This window comes from Eurypyga helias, unplaced genomic scaffold (assembly GCF_000690775.1).
Source record: "Eurypyga helias isolate BGI_N326 unplaced genomic scaffold, ASM69077v1 scaffold16738, whole genome shotgun sequence".
NCBI lineage: Eukaryota > Metazoa > Chordata > Aves > Eurypygiformes > Eurypygidae > Eurypyga > Eurypyga helias.
The window spans coordinates 8,581-23,986 of record NW_010269150.1 but is presented as its reverse complement, the minus strand read 5'-3'; the positions used below and the strand labels follow the sequence as shown (position 1 = coordinate 23,986).

Below are 15,406 nucleotides of genomic sequence, written 5' to 3'. Positions count from 1 at the left end.
GCTGGAGATATCCTGACCTCTCTTCCAGATTCACCTATGATCTTACAATCCTATATAAATAATTTCTCTACAACATTGTTACAAAGTCAGCAAGTATGAAAATATGTGGATCAATGCATTTGATGCCTGACATATAGAGTATTTCCAGGAAATCCACCTAAAGAGAATTTCACGCAGTGGACACTGCATTTATTAGCTGTTTTTGCCGTTGGAATAGCATGATACAGCCAAAAGGAAATTCTAAGAAATTGCTTGACTGCTTTCTGATACAGTTTTTTGGGATGTGAGCTATGACAGGGCTAGGGTATCACTCAAGATGGACCTCATTATATCAGGCCTGTACACATCCTGCCTCAAACAGATTACTACCTGAACAGCGCAAACAGAAAACAAATGATGTGTCCAAGGACCTTTGGTGGATCGATAGGAGAGCCTAGCTTTATGCCATAACTAGTCATAATGCTAGTCAGTGGGACATAGGTCTTCTGAAAGCACAGTAGCAAAAGGGAATGAAATCATCAATTTTGTTACTTTGCTTTTCACAGAGCCCTATGTCTCCTCTCCATCCCATAAAAACAGAATACAGACCTATTCATCAATTGATTCAGGTGGTGCAATGATAAGAAAACCCCAATCAAGGAAGAAATTTTACTGCCTTACCCTCCTACAGCCATCAGAACTGTCCCTTTTTGCCCCAGATCCTCTCCTTCCTGTAATTCTGTACCTCTCTGGAGAAAAATTTCTAACTGCAGGGGTGTGGAAGCAAACTAAATGATCCAAGGAGCCTTTCAGATCTTATAGTCTAGGAACCTAGCTGTGTCCATTTGATATGGCAGACTGAAATGAAAGAAAAGAGTATGAGGGAGAACATAACCCTCTGTGGGTTGAGTTTACCTTTTTCTTTTGAAAGACAATATGATTTAATTATTTGCCTTTAAGGTGGAGTGTTCTTGAATGACAAAAATAAATAATTAAAGACAAGGCGGTGATCTTTGTGCTAGTAAGGGCATATGAATAATAACACTATGACCTACTGGCAAAGGAGGGGTAGGGGAGGAAGGAAAACACTGGGCACTGGGACTCCCTCTTCATTGGTCATCCTAGAGCATCATGTGGCCAAGGCTCCTTTTTAAAGATAACTCCTGATCTCCTGGAGCTCATACTCACCTCCTGCCCTGCAGTTCTGCTTGGTCCTGTGGAAGACTTCTCTCCAGCCTGACAAAATGTGTGACCAGTTTGTGGGCACCTGGAAGCTCCTTTCTAGTGAAAACTTTGAGGACTATATGAAAGAGCTGGGTGAGAACTGTTGTTTGGAGTTTTTGTATCTGGGACAGGGAAGGAATACTGATTTTGAATTTTATTCCTTACTTGCTTTTTCTGGCTGTGCTGTTTGCTGAGGGGGTTTTAATCCAACAATTTTGATCAGATGGTCTTATACTGGAGAACTTTAGCTGTTTGAATTTGTGGTGTCAAATTCCTATAATGTAGAAAAACCTTGACTGAGAAGAATAGTTTCAGGTAAGTCAAGTCTATGCATGCCTACTTAATAGTGGAAGTAATGGAAGTAAAACACATCACTGAGATATTTTGTGTGGATTAGCTGTTATCCTTGGATGTACAAAGTGGCGTAAAGTCAGAATGCAGCGCGCTTCTCTAAAAGCTTGTTCAGGTGTCTCTAAAAGCAACACACCTGAACTTCTTTGTATTGGTACTGAGCTAAGGGACAGATTCATTGTTATAGCTATTATAGCAAATGAAACCCTGTAGCTGCCTCCAGTGAATATTAACAAAGAATATTGGATAGATTCATGCATAAACTTGCAAAAGATTTGAGGGATAACACTCTTCTCTAAACATGTAGCTGTCTTGCTTAGAATTAAAATTAGACTTTAAATGTTTCCACATTCTTTAGTGTGGGAGAAGTATGGGGTAACTTGTACTGATTGCATCAGTCCATGCTAAAAAGATGGGGGTTTATTTGAAGGTTGGGGGTAAAATACTCATTGAGATTTATGCAGCATTCAGTCAGCTTTCAGTGAGACTCTTGCACTCTTAATCTTTACCCCAGATTTTACTCAGGATGTAACCATTGCCAGCTATTTCTTAATTTCCTTTTATTCAGCCTAACCTCTGATAAATATAAAAAATGCCTCTTCCCCCTCGCCCCCAGTTTGTTTGGTTTTGTGGCTTAGAAACAGTCATATATTTGTGCTTATTTACTTTTAGATACAGTTAGCATACAAGTTAGTGTACAAACCAGCACAGTTATTTCAAATGAGTGTATATGCAAATATCTGGCATTAAACTCTTGTATCAGTCTTCAAAATATTGCTTTTATTATTCTGACAATGACAGAATAGAGAGTTTCCTTACACCATCCTACTCAGCTTAGCTATAACCGTACCAAATTAGTGAGATGTTACAAAGGAGCCTCTGCAACGCAGAATTAATAAAAAATTCAGAAAATAATAGAGAAATCAGCACTGAAGTTTGTGGGCTTTTTTCCCCCCAATAAATAAGAGAAAAACATTCATTAAGACAATAATTTCATAATGCCCTGTTTTATCTACAGGTGTGGGATTTGCTACCAGGAAAATGGCTGGTGTGGCCAAGCCCAATGTAACTATCAGCATCAGTGGTGATGTGATAACCATCAAAACAGAAAGCACCTTCAAAAATACAGAGATCTCTTTCAAGCTGGGTGAAGAGTTTGACGAGATCACAGCAGATGACAGAAAAACAAAGGTGAGTCTAAACCCAGCATTTTCCAAATGCATCTCTCAAAAAGGATGTTGAAGCGGGAGGATCGAGTTGTGATTTTTGACACCCGGTGTAGAAATGCTGCCATCAACAGCAGGAGTGCTGTGGACGCTTTGTGCTTTGGTGCTCTTTGGACACAGAGACAGTCTTTTCTTTATCCCAGAGCACCCTGATGAAACAGTTATGCTTTCCATTTTTTCTCTGACAGAATGTCATAACCCTAGAAAATGGCATACTGAACCAGGTGCAGAAGTGGGATGGAAAAGAGACTGTCATAAAGAGAAAAGTGGTGGATGCGAACCTGGTGGTGGTGAGTTCATTTTTGTTACTTTATCACTGAATTCACTGTGTAGAATTCATGCTTGACAGATGTGTTACACTGGATTCAAATACAGGGAATGAAACCCCCTGAAAGGGCTCTGTGCACTTCATAGAATGGTTTGGGTTGGAAGGGACCTTAAAGACCATCCAGTTCCAACCCCCCTGCCATGGGCAGGGACACCTTCCACTAGACCAGGTTGCTCAAAGCCTCATCACGCCTGGCCTTGAACACTTCCAGGGATGGGGCATCCCCAGCTTCTCTGGGCAACCTGTTCCACTGCCTCATCACCCTCTCCGTGAAGAATTTCTTCCTTATGTCCAGTCAAAATCTGACCTCTTTCAATTTAAACGAGTTAATCCTTGGCAGCTTGAAACTTGGTGAGAAGTTCCTCTGAATTACTCTGGAGTATATATTAAAATTGAAATACCATTAAACTTATGGAATGGTATGGAAGTACCTGTTCTCCCTTCATAGCAAGACATGGTGAGGAAAGAGTAGGGAGAAAAAAATATCATCCCTGTGAGGGAAATTTTTATATAACAGAATCTTTAAGTCTGGGACAGGATAGAGGAAGCATTAGTAAAGTCCATGTTAAGTGTTGATGCAAAATACTCCTGTTCATCTCCAGCAGAGTGTCAACAGCCATCTGTGGGCACCATACTATCACCAACAACTGTGTCAATAGTATGATATTATAGAAAAAACAAAAGAAACCTGTATCCAAGCTCTGTTGGTTGATGTTATCTGGTCAGAAAGTATTATGCATGACTTGGTGCCAGTGAGGCCCACCTGCTGTTTGGGGCTTCCCAGCACCGCTCTCCAGTTTTAGGAAAGACACTTGAAGGAATCTGGGAGGGGACTAAAACTGGGTTCATAAAAGGGAGCTGAGATTCCTACGTGCTACAAAATTATACATGTACATGAAATTCCTGAAGAGTTCTGCCCTCCCCTAGAGACAAATATTATGTCCATAAATTTAATATTTAAATTTCTTTGGATAGAGACCAGAGGAGAAAAAGTAGAAAAAGTTTTTAATAACTTCATTAAGAAAGATTGAACAAAACAGGGTTTGAGCTAAGAGAAAAGTAGATGAGGACAGAGCCTAACATGCAGAGGCTGACACCAGCCACCACAAGTCTGAAGGCTCTGTGTGTGTGGGTATATATGGCACATGTGTGTGAAGAAGACTAGGCACAGCGGTGAAAGGAAAACAGACTAAGGCCCAGCTTCAGGGCCCAATCACCCTCCATAGAAGTCCTAGGAGCCGCCTTCAGTGGTTTTTAAGAGGAGACTAGAAATCTCCTGGGGGTTACTGGAGCAGTCTTTTCATGTTGTTTCAGTCCTGTGCTGGTATTTCAGAGCTTCTGTTTCTGAAACTCTCAGATTTGAGTTTCACTCTTTTGGTAATTGGCTTTGGAGGAGAAATGCAAGTTTTTTTTCTTACAGTGACTCCCAATAGACAGGTAATTCTCTACCTTCTGACTAACAAACATTTAGTGAGAGTTGAAAACTGACTAAATTTGCCTTTCTTTCCAGGAGTGCACCATGAATAATGTTACCTGCAAAAGAGTTTATGAAAAAGCATAAAGAAGCCATCTTCACACAGGACTAATGCTTAAAGCTGGAGAAAACAACCTAACTGAAGGAAACTCCACAAATCCGTTTTGAAGAGAACTGTACTTTTTACAGATATATCCCCAAACAGTTACATGCAGCTAGTCTAATTTGTTCTGGCTATTCAATAAAATGTTCAGCTTTCTACAACCTGTGCTTCTGCTGGAGTTTGTGGAAAAAGGGGTTGGGTGGGATGCAGCATGGGAAGGGGTGCCGTGTGGGAAAGCATCATGTGAGAGCTAGTACCACACTTGGTAACTGTGACCTATCTCACTGCAGAAGGAGGATCAGAGATGATCCAGTGAGTGGCACTGGTGTGACAGTGATAGATGTAGAACTGGACACAAAACCATCCTCTGGCGAGCTCTGCATCTGAGCTACCCACTGCAAGGATTCTGCACGCAGCCAGGGGAGGGACGGAGCTGCTCTGCTTTTGGCTTCAAGCAAAGGGCGTCATTCCTGGGGCAGGGAGAAGGGTGTTTTCCGTGGATGCCCAGTGTTGGCTTCTAACATGAGGGAGAACCAGGCCCCCATCCTCACATTTGACAATTTTAAACCCAGAGATAATCTGATTGGTTTTGGTCTTGTCCTCTTCCACCTGAAGCGTAAAATTCTAGCAGTTGTAAATCTCAGCTGTGATTATTTTGTCAATGTCCCTTTTCATAACATCTCTTTTTGTCCTGGACTAGACAAAAAGCCTGGAATTAAAAAACATAGCTCAAGAAGTACTCTCAGGCCTGTAAAATTTTGCTAGTGGTACAACCCCCTTTATTTCCTATATACATTTTCTACTAGCTCATTAGGACAGATCAGTCTTGGGATCCCTTTGGACACCATGTTTTTCAACTCTTCTTACTCTCGATCTATGTGCTTCTACTGCCCTTAGGCCTGGCCTCCTATTTGAAAAACTTCATATCCACAGAAGCCCTGATTTTTGCACCTGGGAAGACCTAGAGGGAGAAAAAAAAAAATAGACATCTAGGGAAAACCTGGTCAAGAATAATCTGAAAATGCATGCAGTAACCACAAAATGGGAAAATGAGCATATCTCAAGCTTTGCAATTAAGATCTGTGAACCAAATTCCGCATATTCCTGACATTCCTGAGGTCAGCTATAGCAGAGACCTCATACACTTGAACTTTTCTCTGCATGACTCAGACTGTTCCCAAGTTACTGCACTATTAATACAACTGGAGAGGAGAAAAGAAAAAGAAGGACTTGTACGCTGTATGGGAAAATGAGCATATCTCAAGCTTTGCAATTAAGATCTGTGAACCAAATTCCGCATATTCCTGACATTCCTGAGGTCAGCTATAGCAGAGACCTCATACACTTGAACTTTTCTCTGCATGACTCAGACTGTTCCCAAGTTACTGCACTATTAATACAACTGGAGAGGAGAAAAGAAAAAGAAGGACTTGTACGCTGTGGATGAGCTAAGGAGTTTTTCCAAAAGACTATCAGCAAATTCTGTGGAAAATGTTAAAGAGGCTGTGAACAGGCATCTCCCCTGTTTTTACCTTGGCTTCATTGCTTGTGAAATCTCATCAGCTTGAAGAGCAGCAGTTGCACAGGGGAAGGACGTATGATTCGGAGTAGCTTATATATACAATACTAAATCTACTTAATACTTAACAAGAACAAAAATTATTTACAAAAGCCAGGATAAAGATACAGTTTAGTGGCAGAAAACCTGCATGGGAGAGATGATTGTAAGAAGCAGCAACATTGACTTAAATAAGCTATATGTAAACATTAAAGATCATCCGATAGTCAATTACATCTCACTGTTCACAGATTTGGAAATACTGTATTCAGAGGTCAAATTTCCAATATTCAAATTCATGTAGCAACCTTTATTTTCCAGAAAACTTATATCCTTAATAAAGCCTGCAGTTACAATTGTAACATTCACAGCCTGATCTTTCAGAGGCAGGTAATCGCTTCTGAAAACATCTCCATTTATTTTAGTACCTGGAGAATTAATTCAGACTTTGTGAATGAATCAAGCAACTTAAAACTTTCACTTTGGGAAATTTCAAGAGAGTGACATTCTGTCTTTAAACTTTAACAGCGCTAGTACCTTAATGAAGGATTAGTGATGATTTTCGTAGAATATGGACATGTCTGAAATCTATTCTCTGAAGAAGGCCAAAATTTATACTCTAAAAAAGGCAGCAGCCTAGTGACTTCATGAATAAATGGCGATAATTCCTCTCGGGCAAACAAAGGAGCATGCTCTCAGACCTGGATGGAGGTGACAGCTAACATTTTTAAGGAGTAAAGGTGGATCAGTGCCTTGTCCTTGCCTGCAGAGCAGCACAGGTCCCCCTCTTTTTTCTGTAGTGCTGAACCATTCTCCAAAAACCAGAAACCATCCTGTAACCTTCCTCTCTTAAAAAGGAAGATCCCACCAAACCCTGTGGGCAACATGCTTATTGCGGAAGGTACCCTTCAGTGCTGGGAGGAAGAGATCTCTGCCTGTTAGCATGTTGGCTCAGTACTCCTTTACAGGTTTTGTGGGTGACTAGTAGGAAAGGGGTCTCATGCCCACAGACTTTTAGCAGCTCAGGAGAAAAATGCAGCAAGGCTTATTCTGGCCCTTGACCTTTCTGTTATTTTTCTGTATTTCTTTTAACTCTTTGTCTCTGCTGGAAGGAACTCAGAGTACTTTTGTGTCCTGGCTGGTTGAGCCCGGTGTGTGCCCAGCTCTGCAGTATGCCCTGAGATGCCACCTGTTCCCTCGGCCCCAGCAGCCTTGGTCTAGTCTCGGGGGATGCCCCAGCTAAGGAGACAGGAGGCTATTTGCACCCTCCAATGCAGCCACTGGGAAAAGGCAGAATGCTGGCCTTATATTCAGAGTCGATCCCTCAGCTCTGTAGAGTCAGTGTTAAAACACCCTTGGTGTCCTCTCAGCAAGGCAGGCGTTTGGCCTCTCTTCTCCTTCTTAATTTCTGTGTTCTTCATTACTCTCCTAGGAATTAAATTTGGACTTTTTTTGGCACTGAATTTGCCCGGATCATATTTCTTTTAAAGAATTTGACATAAATTTACTTTCTGTTAGTCTCTATATTTTTAGCTCCCTACTTTTATCAGTTTTTGCCTTTATCTCTAGTGCTGCTTCACAATTTCTAAGTGTACGGATTTCAAATCCTAGTTTACTCCAACCATAAGCAAAAAAAGGGAATCAAAGCACCCTCTTATCACATGTACTCACAGTCCTTGACACTTTTTTCATTTAAACTTGAAGAGAAGATTAGTTTTCACAGATATTATTTTTACTCAGATATAATTCCCTGCTCTTCTTCTTTCTAGACTGTAAGTCCTTTAAATGAAAGTGCTGATTTTTCATGGTGACAAAGAGATAGATGGTAGCAATGTTAACATTGTTTGAGTCTGCTTAAGACTGGGGTTTTGTCTGTATAAATAATTCTCTGTCACTTTTGTTCTTAAGGTTACTGGTACTGCAGTATAGCTGTTCTATTCTGACTAATTTGCTCTTCTTGAATTTCTCTGGGCCTGATTTTACAACGTCCCAATCATCTTTTATTTCCCAAAGGCAACGGCTATTTCTTGTTAAAGTGCCTTTATGTGGATAAGACAATTAAATGAAAAGGACAAAGAATGCCTGAGGAGTAACATTAGAATATTTTTTTATTATTCCTTGAGAAATAATGGCTAGTTTCACTTAGGAGGAGCTTTCTCATTTCCAGAGACTGGATAAACGAGCTAGCTATTCTCTACACAAAATGTGATATAATGCATCTCTGTTTTAGAAGAGCTTTGTGTGGACAACACCTTCAAAGACTGATATACATTTATGTATTACAGATACAGCATCTGCTTCCTACTGTGGAAGAGAAAGAGTTCTTCTTTACTTCGTTTTCATTTTCAATCACTCTAGACTTTCCTGCCCTACACTGTACTGTCATTAGATCAAAGCAGTAATGGGAAGTTCATCTCAACTTAGCCTTGTTGATTTTATGACTGATGGGATAAAAAGTTTGCATATGCAACCGAAATTTGTGGCTTCAGACCTTGTTATTTCCCCACAACCACAGTATAATCCAAAGATGACAATATTCTCACTGCTCAGGTTGTATTGTTTTCCTGTTGAAGGATGTTCCCCTTCTTGCATATGACAGCTTTCAAGATGAGATCCAAACCTCACTCTCCTTGGCCCAGCATCAACTCCATCTCACTCTTTCTACCCTAAACACAAGAAATTTGGTCTCACAACCTATAATCCCAGTGTCCTTCCATCCTTATAATGTAGTTCTGAAAAGTCCCTATAAGTGGTCATAATCCAGAAAGTGTGTGATCATGCGAAAAAGAAAAACAGGCAAGTATTGTCCACACAAGTAGGAAAGAAGCCATCTAATCCTTTCATGTAGCAAGTAATATTTTTCTGTAAGATGGTTTAGTAAGGGGAAGGACAGAATTAGAGTTCATGTGGTCTTACACTAAATAGCTTCAGATAGTTTCAGGTGTCTTGAATTACAATGCACTAAATTCCTGCCTGACAAATATACACATGGTTTAAGAACTTGTTCTTTGTTTCTGTTTTTACTAACCACAGGACAACAGTTCTATGTTCCAAATGTACATTTAGAAAAAAGTTTCGGAATGTTCAAATTCAAACTTTCAAATTCAGCTTTGCAGAAGAGGCCCTGGGGGTGATGGTGGGCACCAAGGTGGGTCATAGAATCACAGAACGGTTTGGGTTGGAAGGGATCTTAAAGACCATCTAGTTCCAACCCCCCTTCCATGGGCAGGGACCCCTTCCACTAGACCAGGTTGCTCAAAGCCTCATCCAGCCTGGCCTTGAACACTTCCAGGGATGGGGCATCCACAGCTTCTCTGGGCACCCTGTGCCAGTGCCTCACCACCCTCTCCATGAAGAACTTCTTCCTGATATCTAATCTAAACCTCCCCACTTTCAATTTAAACCCATTACCCCTTGTCCTGTCACTACAGGCCCTTGTAAAAAGTCCCCCCCAGCTTCCTTGTAGCCCCTTCAGGTACTGGAAGGGGCTATAAGGTCTCCCCGGAGCCTTCTCTTCTCCAGGCTGAACAAGCCCAACTCTCTCAGCCTGTCCCCATAGCAGAGGGGCTCCAGCCCTCTGAGCATCTTCATGGCCTCCTCTGGAGTCGCTCCAAATGGTCTGTATCGTTCCCATGTTGGGGGGCCCACAGCTAGACACAGAACTCCTGGTGGGGTCTCATAAGAACAGAGTGGAGGGAGAGAATCACCTCTCTCAGCATGCTGGGCACGCTTCTCTTGATATGAGCCACTAACATGCCTTTGCAGCAAAGAAAGTGAGTGATGTCCTGGGCTGCATTAGTAGGAGTGTTGCAGGTTGAGAGAGATAATCCTTTCCTACTGCTCAGCACTGGCAAGGCCTCACCTGGAATGCTGGGTCCAGTTTTGGGATACCCAGGACAAGGGAGATATGGACCCAGTGAAGTTGTGGTGTCTCTTCATGGGAGCAAGGAAACTTTAAGGAATCTGACAATAGTAGGACACATTTGAATGCAAAATCTTAGACTATGCTGGCTTAAACCTGCCCTAAACTCTATGACAGGCCAACCATCCAGCTGCAGAAAGGCAAAACGAGAGCAGTATATGCCCTCCGCCCAACCCAGTAAAACTGTTCACCTCTCAGTAGGTGACTCTGAACTGAAAATGAGCCCTTTAATGGCTCATCTCTGTTCATGCACTCCACCTGCCAAACACAAGAGCTGATCTCTGCTGAGGCACCGATCTCCTGAACACGCCATGTTGCGGAGGAAGGGAGGCAGCAAGTTGGGCTGTTTCCTCTGTGGTGCTGACTGGGGTATGTGCAGGGATGAACCCACAGCTTGGACTCATTGCTCTAATGCAAAGGGAGAAAACAGAACAGTAGAATTCACTTCTGCCTTTAAATGATAAACCATACAGACCCTTTCCAGGATGGATCATGAAAGTAAACCAAAAATCCCACACCCACTATGTACAGCAGCTTCTTGACAGCTCCTCCCCAAAATCCACATGGCTTTAATTTACCTGACTAGCAAACAGGTGACAATGGTGGTAATGCTCTCTACAGCATCCTGAGGAGGGAAAGTGGAGAGGGAGCTGCTGAGCTCTTCCAGTGATTGGACATGTGGGAATGGTCAAAGCTGCATCAGGGAAGGTTCAGACTGGACATTAGGAATCATTTCTTTACTAAGAGGGTGGTCAAACACTGGAGCAGGTATCCTAGAGAGGTGGTTGAAGCCCCAAGCCTGTCAGTGTTTAAGAGGCATTTGGACAATGCCCTTAATAACGTGCTTTAACTTTTGGTCAGCGCTGAACTGCTCAAGCAGTTGGACTGGATGATTGTTGTAGGTCCCTTCCATCTAAATTCTATTCTATTAAATTAAATTCTATTCTATTCTATTCTATTCTATTCTATTCTATTCTATTCTATTCTATTCTATTCTATTCCATCCCGTTCCATTCCATTCCATTCCATATGGTGCTAGCAGGGAAATGGCATTGTACACTTAGAGCCGGGCTGCGTACAGATGCAGCGCTCTTGTACTTGGTGTCTCTGTGTTGCTGAGACTCCACTGCAGTGTCCCCTGACTGCTCCACAGGTGCAGAGGTAGCCTTGCATCCCTGTCCCCAGGCACCCCTCAGTGTCCTGATCTGTACAGTGGAGGAAGCCGAGGCAGGCGTCACCCAGAGCCTTGGTACTGACACGTCTGCCTTGGACAAGGTGCACATTGTCTTACCCTGGCACTGCCTCTCCCATTGGCCCCTCCTGACTGCTATGGGGACTGAGCATCCTTAAAAGGAGGCCAGTGAGGTCTGAGTCAAGCACGCAATCTCTCTGACTCCCACCAAGAGCTGCTGTGGCCACTGCCTCTCTCTGTAGGACCACTGCCTCGCAAAGCCTCTACAATGTGTAATAGATTTGTGGGAACCTGGAAACTCGTCTCCAGTGAAAACTTTGATGACTATATGAAAGAATTGGGTGAGAAATGTGCTTTTGGGTTTTTTGTTGTCTTTTTTTTTTATATGTTTCCTTTGGGAACATCTCTTCTTTATCTTATGCTTTGCTCATGGATGGTGCCTTCTTCCTAGCTACAAAATCACTTTTATTTATTTTCTAGTATAATTTAATTTCTTTCCTTTAGCATCTAAAATGGATAAAGACAGAAAGGTAGGTGCTGAATTACTATTATAAATTTCCTTCTGTCTAACCAAACTGACCTGATCTAATTTGTTTTTCTGTAATGAGAATAATCTATGGAGATGCATCATTTTTTTTTAATGTTTCTCTTGATTGCACCATTAAACTCGTGACTCGTGATAATTTACAGTACATAATGGAGCTGATGTCCCATGAGCTTTGGTTTCAGAGGTCTAAATCCTATGAATGAATCTATCTGTTACTGAAGAATGCCAGGAATGTAATAAATTAGGCATTGTTTTTCATTTTAATGCTGCCTTCATTCCTACATAGCAAGTGCACAGACAGCCAGCTACAGCATTGCTTTTGCTATTTAAATGCTTCACTGAGATAGTGATTCCCTTTATCTGAAATGTTTAACTGAAAAGCAAAAGAATTGCAGTTCATTAATTAACCAGAGTAAATGTGGGATGAAAGTCCAGCTACAGATACTCTTCTCAAGATCTGAACAAATTGTGTAGTACAGAATAATTGCTGCGAATAGTGTTACACTTTACAGATAATTTTATACCCTTTTATATGGATCTTTTCATCTGAGCATAGCACAGCATTAACAAAGGCAATAACTACAGCTACCCCCTTTCTGCTTTTATAAAACAGCGATACATCATCACGGGCATTCATTCTAACTTGCCCCAGACCTCACAACTTGTAGACAATGAACTGGACTGAAAAGCAATATAAAAGGTTTTTGACATGAGATTTTCCCTGAAGCTCTCTGCAGCTCTTCACGCTTAGACTTCAATGTTTTTTGTATTTCATACTTGTACTGTTCACTGAGGTTTAGATGTAAGGATCCTTAAGGGATGTTAGTAGCAACCTAGGAATTGCAGTCCCAGTATGTTTAAATGAACAAGGACAAGCATATTGGCAGTTCAGTATCCAATTTCTTCCTTGCAGCTGGTTAACAAAGTGCAGATTCTCAGATTTGTCAAGAATTTTTTTTTTTAAAAAGGATTTTTGCAAGCTTTTATGAGAAATAGACCTTTCCTCTGAATTTTTCTATCCATTCTATATCTACACAAAATCATGCAGATTTCTAATCATCTCTGTTTCTTCTTAGCTAAATGTACACAAGTGTATACTTATGTATATCTTTATTTCTTGCTGAAGGTGCACTCCGTCAGCTGGGGCTGCCTCAGGTTCTGAACACAGTACTGCCACATTCAAAGAATTAGTGTCTCATCTGAAATGGGCGTTAGAGTATTCAAGAAGAAACCGCTCTTTATTCTTCCACTGAAGATTAATGAAAGCATATTGAGTTTCTTGCTTACTAAAATGTAACGATAGTTTTGTTTCTGATTTCTAGGAGTGGGCTTAGCTACCCGGAAACTAGGTGGCTTGGCAAAGCCTGATGTGATCATCAGTATGAAAGGGGACGTAGTAACCCTCAGAACTGAAAGCACCTTCAAAAATACAACGATCTCTTTCAAACTGGGCCAGCAGTTTGATGAAACAACAGCCGATGACCGGAAAGTCAAGGTAAGGGGGCTATGAGTGGTCTTGATATTCTAGTAGAACACCAGGAGGAGGTTTTCCTTCCCCTAAGGACACCATGAGTTTTCCAAACTATTCAAAGAAAGCACTGAAAGAAGAACTAGTATAGTGCTAAAACTAATGTTACTAACCATGTCATTAGCCAAGAATGTGGATCTCGTGTATTGTAAAGTGCCTTGCTACTCTAATCTGCAAAGCTTGGGTTGCAGTTTGGAACTCTTCTCTTGGCCTTTGCAGAGCGTTGTAACCTTGGAGAAAGGAGCACTGGTGCAAGTGCAGAAGTGGAATGGCAAAGAGACTACGATAAAGAGAAGACTGGTTGATGGGAAAATGGTGGTGGTAAGTTCACATTCCTTGTATGCTGATGAAGGTCAGAAGGATGCAGCCTTCAGTTTGCTTCTAAATAGACTATTTTTGGGGGATTTTTTTCTGACTTGTGAGTTGAATTAAGATGGAGAAAAGGGAAACCAAGCTTAGGAAACAAGCTGGAAGGAAATAAATATTGTTCCATACAGCAAATTGTATTTAAAGTGACTATATTGAGAGAGCTACCATAAATTGACAGCATACTTACTGTTCTCTAGTTTATTATCCTTAAAAGGAATGAGGTGTTCAAATAGCAGAAACCTGTGAAATGCAATTAAAAGTTTGCCAGTTGGGTACTGCTGTCCCTAGACTGGCTCTTTCCTTTTTATTACATTTGGAATAAAGCCTGTCCACCTTAACAAAACTGATTGTACACCTTTTCACCCAACTATTTCCACTAAAGCCTATCAATTCACACACTTCTCTGCTTTTTCTGCATAAGCATGCTGAGCACACTAAGCAGGTGCTTGGGGTTTATTGAGTGAAAACTGGCGCCTCTGTGCCCACGTCTGCCTGCGTGGTGACTGGCAGCAGGGAATGGCAGGTCCTGATGGCTCCTCCGAAACACCAACCATGGTGTGGATACCACGTCTGTCCTGAGGATGGGGAAACGTTGTCTTTCCTTCACCCCACCTTCAACCTGCCTTCCTCCAGCAGCCATGTAAAAACCATGGGTTGGCCAAGCCAGGATGATAATACATGTTAGTTGAAAGGGTCACTACTAAGATTAAGATTTCACTTTTGAATGAAGGAAAGCACTTTGTTCATTAAAGTTTTTAAAGAGTGGAGCCAAACTAATTTGGGTGACTTGTTTGGAATCAGCAGCATTATTCCTTTACGTGCTGGTTTGTTCTGACTGCCTTTCATTTTAAGCTCTTGTACATTTGGAAGGGTCATTTGCTTTTGCATCTCCTCATGGCTGCATTTCTGTTTCTAATTACTAAACCATCTTTGAAACCATCTTTGAAAGGTACCGTCCCCCTTCCATCAGCATCCTGCCACCTGATCCTTGCCTAAAACAGGTCTGGGAAGAGGCTGCATTTTCTGCAGATGATGAGGTCTTTTTTAATGTCCTGACACCTCTGTTGCATGTGCCTCATGGCTGTGAGTCACCTGGAGCCACTGAAGGCTGCTGGGGCGAAAGGGTCAGGACTTTGTGACTCATAAGTGCAAAGTTTTTCGGGCCAGAAGCCTGACCTCTGAACTACCCAGGCTACTTCTGTTTCCACAGGAAAAAAAAAAAAAAGAAACAGCTTTGTAAAATTCAAAGCGTTCGAGGGCCATGGTATAATACACTAGGTTGTGCTTTTATTTCTGTTAAACCAGGAATAATACCAAGGAAGGTAATTATTTTTTATTTTTCTGGAAGCTGAGCCTAGTTTTGCAATCCATTTGTCATTATATGCCATTTAATTAAGTCTGAAGATGTTAAAATAGAAACCGCTCCCATTGCAATGCAAAAATAGCTTTGCTGTTTGGTCTAAAAATTGCATAAATATTTAAAGATGTAAAGTATGACATCTGGATTTTCACTGACTTTGGTAGTTACTGCAGCAGACACACCTGCTGTCAGTGAAAGGTTTAATATTTTCCTTTCTCCCCCAGGAATGTGCCATGAAAGGAGTT

At 41.5% G+C, this 15,406-nt stretch overlaps 2 protein-coding genes across 4 annotated transcripts in view; both read left to right on the top strand.

Annotated features, from left to right (window-relative positions):
• Window positions 1–1,162: 1,162 nt before the first annotated feature.
• On the top strand, window positions 1,163–4,846 carry LOC104514349 (fatty acid-binding protein, adipocyte-like). Of its 3 annotated transcripts, none has more exons than XM_010158004.1 (4): window positions 1,163–1,296; window positions 2,573–2,745; window positions 2,969–3,070; window positions 4,619–4,846. In XM_010158004.1, exons 1-4 carry the CDS (start codon window positions 1,224–1,226, stop codon window positions 4,667–4,669), a joined length of 399 nt encoding a protein of 132 aa, XP_010156306.1. In that variant the 5' UTR covers window positions 1,163–1,223; the 3' UTR covers window positions 4,670–4,846. The 3 variants fall into 3 exon arrangements, with proteins under 3 accessions (XP_010156306.1, XP_010156309.1, XP_010156308.1); XM_010158007.1 differs by having other exon boundaries at window positions 1,187–1,296; window positions 2,969–3,074; window positions 4,622–4,682; XM_010158006.1 differs by having other exon boundaries at window positions 1,188–1,296; window positions 2,969–3,074; window positions 4,619–4,831.
• A 6,706-nt stretch (window positions 4,847–11,552) lies between these two features.
• LOC104514350 (myelin P2 protein-like) overlaps window positions 11,553–15,406 on the top strand; it is a 4,077-nt gene continuing 223 nt past the window's right edge. The window contains exons 1-4 of the mRNA XM_010158008.1: window positions 11,553–11,698; window positions 13,227–13,399; window positions 13,652–13,753; window positions 15,386–15,406. The exon at window positions 15,386–15,406 is cut by the window's right edge and continues 223 nt beyond it. Coding sequence (XP_010156310.1) covers window positions 11,626–11,698; window positions 13,227–13,399; window positions 13,652–13,753; window positions 15,386–15,406 — 369 coding nt within the window. The 5' untranslated portion in view covers window positions 11,553–11,625. The remainder of the gene's footprint in view (window positions 11,699–13,226; window positions 13,400–13,651; window positions 13,754–15,385) is intronic.